Source organism: Triticum urartu, chromosome 6A (genome assembly GCF_056163025.1).
Source record: "Triticum urartu cultivar PI428250 chromosome 6A, HENAU_Tu73, whole genome shotgun sequence".
Classification (NCBI taxonomy): Eukaryota; Viridiplantae; Streptophyta; class Magnoliopsida; order Poales; family Poaceae; genus Triticum; species Triticum urartu.
The window spans coordinates 532,749,766-532,758,135 of record NC_141878.1 but is presented as its reverse complement, the minus strand read 5'-3'; the positions used below and the strand labels follow the sequence as shown (position 1 = coordinate 532,758,135).

General features: G+C 43.2%; 1 protein-coding gene across 1 annotated transcript; it reads right to left on the bottom strand.

Annotated features, from left to right (window-relative positions):
* Positions 1–851: 851 nt before the first annotated feature.
* Positions 852–8,040, bottom strand: LOC125514699 (uncharacterized). The gene is made up of 8 exons (XM_087530716.1): positions 8,013–8,040; positions 6,098–6,449; positions 5,902–5,992; positions 5,298–5,375; positions 5,074–5,169; positions 4,871–4,954; positions 1,587–3,124; positions 852–1,511 (listed from the first exon to the last, which is right to left on the bottom strand). The coding sequence occupies exons 1-7, from the start codon at positions 8,038–8,040 to the stop codon at positions 3,113–3,115; spliced, it is 741 nt and encodes a 246-aa protein (XP_087386842.1). The 3' UTR covers positions 852–1,511; positions 1,587–3,112.
* Between the last annotated feature and the right edge of the window lie 330 nt (positions 8,041–8,370).

Below are 8,370 nucleotides of genomic sequence, written 5' to 3'. Positions count from 1 at the left end.
TTTCTTGACATAAGCATCGCATCCCCAAACTTTTAGAAATGACAGCTTAGGTTTCTTCCCAAACCATAATTAATACGGTGTCGTCTCAACGGATTTAGACAGAGCCCTATTTAAAGTGAATGCGGCAGTCTCTAAAACATAGCCCCAAAATGACAACGGTAAATCGGTAAGAGACATCATAGATCACACCATATCCAATAGAGTGCGATTACGATGTTCGGACACACCATTACGCTGAGGTGTTCCATGCGGCGTGAGTTGTGAAACTATTCCACATTTTCTTAAGTGTGTACCAAATTCGTGACTCAAGTATTCTCCCCCACGATCTGATCGCAAGAACTTGATTTTCTTGTCACGTTGATTCTCAACCTCACTCTAAAATTCCTTGAACTTTTCAAAGGTCTCAGACTTGTGTTTCATTATGTAGACATACCCATATGTACTCAAGTCATCAGTGAGGGTGAGAACATAACGATAGCCACCGCGAGCCTCAACACTCATTGGACCGCACACATCAGTATGTATGATTTCCAATAAGTTGGTTGCTCGCTCCATTGTTCCTGAAAACGGAGTCTTGGTCATTTTACCCATGAGGCATGGTTCACACGTGTCAAATGATTCGTAATCAAGAGACTCTAAAAATCCATCTGCATGGAGCTTCTTCATGCGTTTGACACCTATGTGACCAAGGCGGCAGTGCCACAAGTATGTGGGACTATCATTATCAACCTTACATCTTTTGGTATTCACACTATGAATATGTGTAGCATTACGCTCGAGATTCATTAAGAACTAGATGACCCGTTGCGCCAATGGCGCAAAGAGCGAATTCAAACCAAGCACTGATAGAGTGAGTATAAAAATACGTAGATACCGATTAGAGCATATGGAAATGATTAGCTACAATACAAAGTGTTCTAAGAAGCTTATGAACAAATACATTTTTTGTAGGGTGAACAATATTTTTGTACACCAAATGGTAAAACTAATATGCAGAGGAACAGAATTTGCACATGCGCAATGAGTGAGAAAACTTGTGCAGATAAAGTTCCGCCAACCTGCGAGGTTACATATTTCCTTGCTCTTGTCATATTCGATAATGGGCTAAATCGTTGTTCTTTTTTGTTTCCTTGCCTGTCCAGGTGGTTTGCTCGACCACTCACCGTCAGTTACACCAATGTCCATGTTCTCCATAAGCACCACCTTGGATCTCAGTTTGAAGAGTGAAATTGCCGTGAGGCGGAAGGAGACAATGAAGGAGACAACAAGCCAGGCTTTGAATCACCTTTTTTGCGGCAGTTGTTGGTGAACGCTTGTCAGAGTCGACGGCGGAACTGGCGCTGGGCAGAGAGAGGACTGGGGAATGGGGAATCTGTTTTGATTGGGGATTTAGGTCAAAGCTCAGTACCCCAGACTAATTTGAGAGTGGCATTCCATGAAAATAGACAAACCAGAGGTGCTCGAATTCCATGACCAAATCAGCATACAGACGCAGGAAACCGGAGAGAAACCTTCAACGGAAAAATAGATGATTGCTATGGGTGGTGAACTGATACAAAACCAGACCACGGTGAGCGGGACAGTACCTCTGAAGGTTTGATGGCGTTGCTGGAAATAAATAGTCCACATGAGCACGACGAAGTTGATGAGGAGTAATCATGGCCACCGGTACGACTACAACCCTGCAGCAGCAATCATGCAAGGAAACACCTAGACCATTAACCAAAAGGGCACCCAAGAGTGGCGGACCCTAAGAAAAGAACACAAGCAAGCCTGCAGTAGCATGTGGTTCATATGACAAACAAGCCTGCTTCCCAGGCTCATAATCAAAGCATGTAATCAAGCTTATAATCAAAGCATGTAAACTGTCAAAAGTTCTGTAATACTTTGATTGGCGGAAACAATTAGTGATGTCTGTGTTACCTAATGATAGTTGAAGGAAACAACATCAGATTTGTCAGCAAAATAATATCCAAGAACCTATTTTTGGGGTGATTACTAACATAACCAGCGTACAGACCCGCAGGAATTAAAGTGGTAACTATTGCTTCAGCTTTTGGATTCATGTGCCTATTTTCAGTATGAGAACTCTAGAGTAATTAATATTTGATAATTAACATTCCCAGTCAAGTTTATAGAAATTATGAAAGGCAATTTAGTTTCAGTAGTATCATACGGAAATCTTATTGTAGCGATGATATCCAGCTTTTGGAATCCCCAGCCTTGTTAGCATTATACTATTCTATAAGGAACCCTCACTACTGTTGGAACAATCTGCATCTTCTAATAACATACATGGTATATTAGCTAAAGGTCAAAAAATGGTGAGAGATATAATAGCAGGGTAAATAACAAATATTCCACATGCTCACCTGTGAGAATTGTACTCCAATAATCATGGAAAGGTTATGAAGAATTTAGTACAGAATCATGAATGTGGCCTCCTATAAAACCGTTACTAAATAGGGATGTTATAGAAGACATTAAAGCAGGAAGAAAACAACTTTTTCCATTGAAGAAACATCTTCATGATTTGATTTTTATAGGACATACATACTACACATACATAAAAATCCAAACCCAGTATTTTCAGGGATGGTATAAACATATCCAGGGCTTCTGTATTTTAACTTGAGACTGATTTAGTTCAAACAGAATAAACAGCTTCTACCCCATATTGTTGTAAATTCATCATCAATCAACGAAGCCAAACTAAAAGGGGGGGGGGGGGCAAGAGAACCAAGGATAATTTATAAACAATTTGCAACAGTAAACCATACATGCAATGTGCTATTTACAAAGTAATCTGATTATGTTGTCTTTAGCTAGAGAACGCAGAGGAATTGTAAAACTGGGCATAGGGTAGCTACCTAGGCATGTCTCTGAAGCGGGTTGTATCTGAAGACACATGACGAGGTGAATATGGGTCATATACTCTCTTCAGTGGTCGTGATTCCCATAGGCGAACAGTCTATGGACCTTCTTCTAGATCTCCGCCATACTATCTGGAACAGAAGAGGATAATAGCTTTGGATTTAGCACAATTGCTACGGGTTACAGCCATATCAGAAAGGTAAAATCTTGCATACCTTACAGAATAGTAGCTGTAGATTTAGCACAGATCCTATAGATTCAACATAAATTATATTTTTCTATACTGAACCACATCTAAAGGGAAAACATGACAAATTTTTTACCCCAAGACATAAGAAACGAAATCCCTATTGTTTTACAGTAGAAGGACAAGCTTTCATGGACTAAAACACAAAAGCACTGAAATTTGACAGGTCTCATCAATGGAATAAATAGATGTGTATTCTCATCAGTAGCTGCCATAGACAAGCTACGTGACACCTCTGAAATAGTTCGAGGACCTAGGGTGCACTTCATCATAGCAAGAAAACTTCTAAAGAAAAACAACATATAACCACTGACCTGTGGAAGAGTTCAAATAGTTTCCTAAAAAAACAGACATGAAAGGAGCAACGCAAAAGAAAAATTTACAACAGTACCATGAAAAATTTACAACATATAACCACTGACCTGATGATAGCCTCAAAAATATGCACTATAACAACTAATCAGTACATCAGGAGCATGCATAAAAAGAGAGTGAGGCACAATCCGCAAAATAAAATTATGTCTAACATTATTAACTGATTTCAGTACCATGGAAGCATAAAAAGCAGATGAAAATAGGTTCCAGGGAATCCAAGCTGGCATCAGTCATACTAACAACATTTCTGATCCCTTGTCCACTGTATCTTAACTCAATTTCCCATTGTAGTTGCATGTCCATGTATCACAAACACAAATAATTTCCAATGGAATTTTCAGTTCTAAAGAGACTCTCAAGCATAGAACCAACATATTAAGCAATAACTGGACCCATACTCTAAGATGGCTATTAATGCAATATGATACCTAGGCATAAGTCAATTGTATGTTGTAACAGCAAATAAAAGAAGAGAGCTGTTGCTCCTAGTCTTGCATGGAAAAACAGGGCTCCGGAGGTGAATGATCTAAAATGAGGAAAGCCTCAAACAAGGCTGCACAAAGAGGAAAATCATCAAGTGTTTGAATGCTGTGCTACAAGAACTGAATTGATCTAAGAGCTAATATTATTTTCATATTACAGGAGATGATCAGACAGGTTTGAACCTAACTGTGTCAACGACAATGCAGGAACGGACTGGCATCTAGCTTGGCTGGTTTTACCTTGAGCAAAATTGCAATTTCGGAAAGCGGCATGGATTTTCTGAAGAAGCTCTTGCACCCTGTCAACAGTCCCATTGCCTAAGTTCTCTTATAACATCTTATATTGTGGGACGGAGGGAGTACTATTTATTCATTACTTGAATGGAATCAACATCCACTTTCATGCATTGCATATACAGCGACTGGCTCTCTCTGTTGTCCGCTGCCTCATCTCATAACTACTTGTACTAATTGTTGACTGGGCTTGGCTGCTCTCTAAACCAAGACATTGCATTCAAGCACAACGCAGTACCTCCTAATGCAGAAGCTTTAATTAACAGAAGCAAGCATCTGCCAATTTATTCAAGAAAGAACACCACGCCTGAAACACAGTAGGCGTATATCAACTAAATCCAGACACATATATCAGTGGTCAAGACACCAACCGTCACACCTAAAAACATAGGGAAAGTCTGTAGTCCATGTCACAATTATAAATACTTTTTTTTCACCTTAAACTATCACAAAAGAGGCAAATAAAAACACGGTATTAACATATGTGCTCACCCGCAAAAAAACAATAACATAAATGCAGATGAATGCATATTTTTTCTAGGTTCAATACATGTAAGGACATAGTACAAGCTGAAAGCTACCGAAAAGAGGCACATACTTTGTGAAGGAAAGCCTTCCTTGCAATATCTGAAAGCATGGATTTTTTGAAGAAGCTCTTGCATCCGGTCAACAGTCCCATTGTCTGGTTGGAGTGAGGGAGAAATGCAGGTAAGAAGAATGAACAATAAACATCCTGAAGTGAGGGAGAAATAACCAAAAAAAGAGAGTTGCTGCTGAGGAAAAACACATCCATATGCTTACCAGTCGACCCCCTAGCCCCTGTAGTATAATAAAAATTTGCTTCCTTTCCCTTGTGTATGCAGCCCTGTTCTTTGCATCTTCTGTTGCTGACATATCCTGCAAATCAATGACAGGAAAAATTATAATTGACAATAGCAACCATAGTAACAACAGCCGGGTCGAATTCTCTCAACTATACATTGCAAAAAAAGGGTTGTAGCAGTCTCCGGCTTGGCTAGTTTTACCTTGAACAAAATTGCGATTCCAGAAATCAGCATGGATTTTTTGAAGAAGCTCTTGCATCCGGTCAACAGTCCCATTGTCTGGTTGGAGTGGGGGAGAAATGCAGGTAAGAAGAATGAACAACAAACATCCTGAAGTGAGGGAGAAATAACCAAAAAAAGAGAGTTGTTGCTCCTAGTCTTGCATGGAAAAAACAGGGCTCCAGAGGTGAAGTGAATGATCTCTCAACTATAATTGCAAAAAATGAACCAATAAAAAAACACAAAGAACAACCACTATCCCAAATTATTTTTTCTTTCCGAGTTGAATGACTCCTTCCAGAACAAATGGCCAAGCTGGCCATAAAAAGGGACATACAAAAAAAATGTCGATAGAAGTGAATTAGTAAAAACAAAAACAAAAAACTGCATGCGAATAATCAGGACGGGATGAGTGCTTTTAAGCACCATGTCACGAACCAGAGCCATGATGGGGAACATGAAACCAGACTACCAGAGCACAATGTCACCACCCCCATAATAATAACCAGAGGGGGAAGATGGTGGCGAATATATATGGCACAAGTTCTGCAACGAAACCACAGAGCCGGAGAGAGAAGAGAAGTACCTTGTAGATGGGGAACATGAGGAGGCCGAGGGCGCCAGCGAGGCTGCAGTTGGTCCCCTGTAGGAGGAAGAGGAAGAGGCACGCAGCGGGGCTGTTGGAGACAGACGGATTCAGTCGAAAACATCACACCCTAGACTGAAGAAATTGAGGAAGGGGATTATTTCGGTGGGAGGGAGGGGGAGGGGAGGGCACTCACAGGTTGTTGGCATGCTGGATGTCGGGCTCGAGCACCTTGAGCGAGTCCCTGAACAAGCGTCGGCGCCACCATCTCCCCCTCCTCCTCCTCTTCCTCCGCCGCCAGAGGGCGCCGCCGCCACCATCTTCCCCCTCCTGCTCCGCCACAAGAGGCCACCGCCGCCGCCGCCAGAGCAGAGCGCTCGCTGCGAGCTCAAGGTGGCGAGGGCGACGAGGCGGAGGAGGAGGGCTGGGAGGTGGCCGGTGGCGGCTGGGGAGAGGAGAGGAGCGGCTAGGGTTCTGCGGGTGAGGGAGGAGGAAGCGAGCGAGGGGAAAGGGAGAGGAGAGCGTTCGGGACTTATCATCGTGACGCACTACATAGAGGAATAAAAGGAGACGTGGCCGGTGCCGCTAGATAGCCGGACTCGCTCATCTTTTAACTTGTCAATGTCAATAAACCATTCATCATCGAAGCATGATCATAGAACATATCTTTTATATAAATAAAACAACCATTATTCTTGGATTTAAATAAATAGCCATCTCGAATTAAACGTGATTCTGATACAATGTTCATGCTCAAAGCTGGCACTAAATAACAATTATTGAGGTTTAAAACTAATCCCGTAGGTAAATGTAGAGGCAGCGTGCCGACGACGATCACATCGACCTTGGAACCATTCCCGACGCGCATCGTCACCTCGTCCTTCGCCAGTCTCCGCTTATTCCGCAGCTCCTGCTTTGAGTTACAAATGTGAGCAACCGCACCGGTATCAAATACCCAGGAGTTACTACGAGTACTGGTAAGGTACACATCAATTACATGTATATCACATATACCTTTAGTGTTGCCGGCCTTCTTGTCCGCTAAGTATTTGGGGTAGTTCCGCTTCCAGTGACCACTTTCCTTGCAATAAAAACACTCAGTCTCGGGCTTGGGTCCATTCTTTGGCTTCTTCCCGGCAGCTTGCTTACCGGGCGCGGTAACTCCCTTGCCGTCCTTCTTGAAGTTCTTCTTACCCTTGTCTTTCTTGAACTTAGTGGTTTAATTCACCATTAACACTTGATGTTCCTTTTTGATTTCCACCTCTACTGATTTCAGCATTGAATACACCTCAGGAATGGTCTTTTCCATCCCCTGCATATTGAAGTTCATCACAAAGCTCTTGTAGCTCGATGGAAGCGATTGAAGGATTCTGTCAATGACCGCGTCATCCGGGAGATTAACTCCCAGCTGAGTCAAGCGGTTATGCAACCCAAACATTCTGAGTATGTGCTCACTGATAGAACTATTTTCCTCCATCTTACAGCTAAAGAACTTGTCGGAGATTTCATATCTCTCGACCCGGGTGATGGTGTCCTGGACTAGGGGTACTCATCACATCGTCTCCCGATCAGTTGGATTGGGACGAGGACCCCCATGGCCGCATACTCATGGGCTAGTTCGGACAGCTGCCGCATACAAGAAAGATTCCGCAAGACTTGGCGATCAAGACAGGGACTCCACCCCACCGGCTTATTCGGCTAGGACTCTTGTTATCTTAGGCCTCTGGTGTATTATATAAACCGAGGCTAGGCTAGTCGATAGAGATATAGACAACAATCATACCATAGGCTAGCTTCTAGGGTTTTAGCCTCTACGATCTCGTGGTAGATCAACTCTTGTAACACTCATATCATCAATATCAATCAAGCAGGACGTAGGGTATTACCTCCATCAAGAGGGCCCGAACCTGGGTAAACATCGTGTCCCCTGCCTCCTGTTACCATCGATCCTAGACGCACAGTTCGGGACCCCCTACCTGAGATCCGCCGGTTTTGACACTGACATTGGTGCTTTCATTGAGAGTTCCGCGGTGTGATCGACAAAAGGATTGATGGCTCGTCTGCAGGTCAACTGCGATGCCGGCATCTTCGTCGCCGGCTCGACTGGTCACCTTGGCTCGACCGAGGACCATGCTCCATCTCTGATCGTCATGTTCGGACGAGGGCCTTCATCAACATCAACTCCGATCTCTATCAAGATCATGGAGGAATCATCCATGGAGCTCGGGGGCTCAACGTCAACATTGCCCTCGGGCGACCGTGCTGTTTTTCCGAACAACAAACTTGTATCCGCTGCCACCACCTCTTAGAGCATCGCTTTGACGATCCCTTTGGTGGAATTGTGCGGAATTGAGTCTACAACAACCCTGGAAGATTTCGTCGAGTTCCGATGGAGAAATCTCCGACAATCTACGATATACCGGAGCCCTGTCAAATCTGAACGGGAATCTGAACGAGTATAGGGCGTGG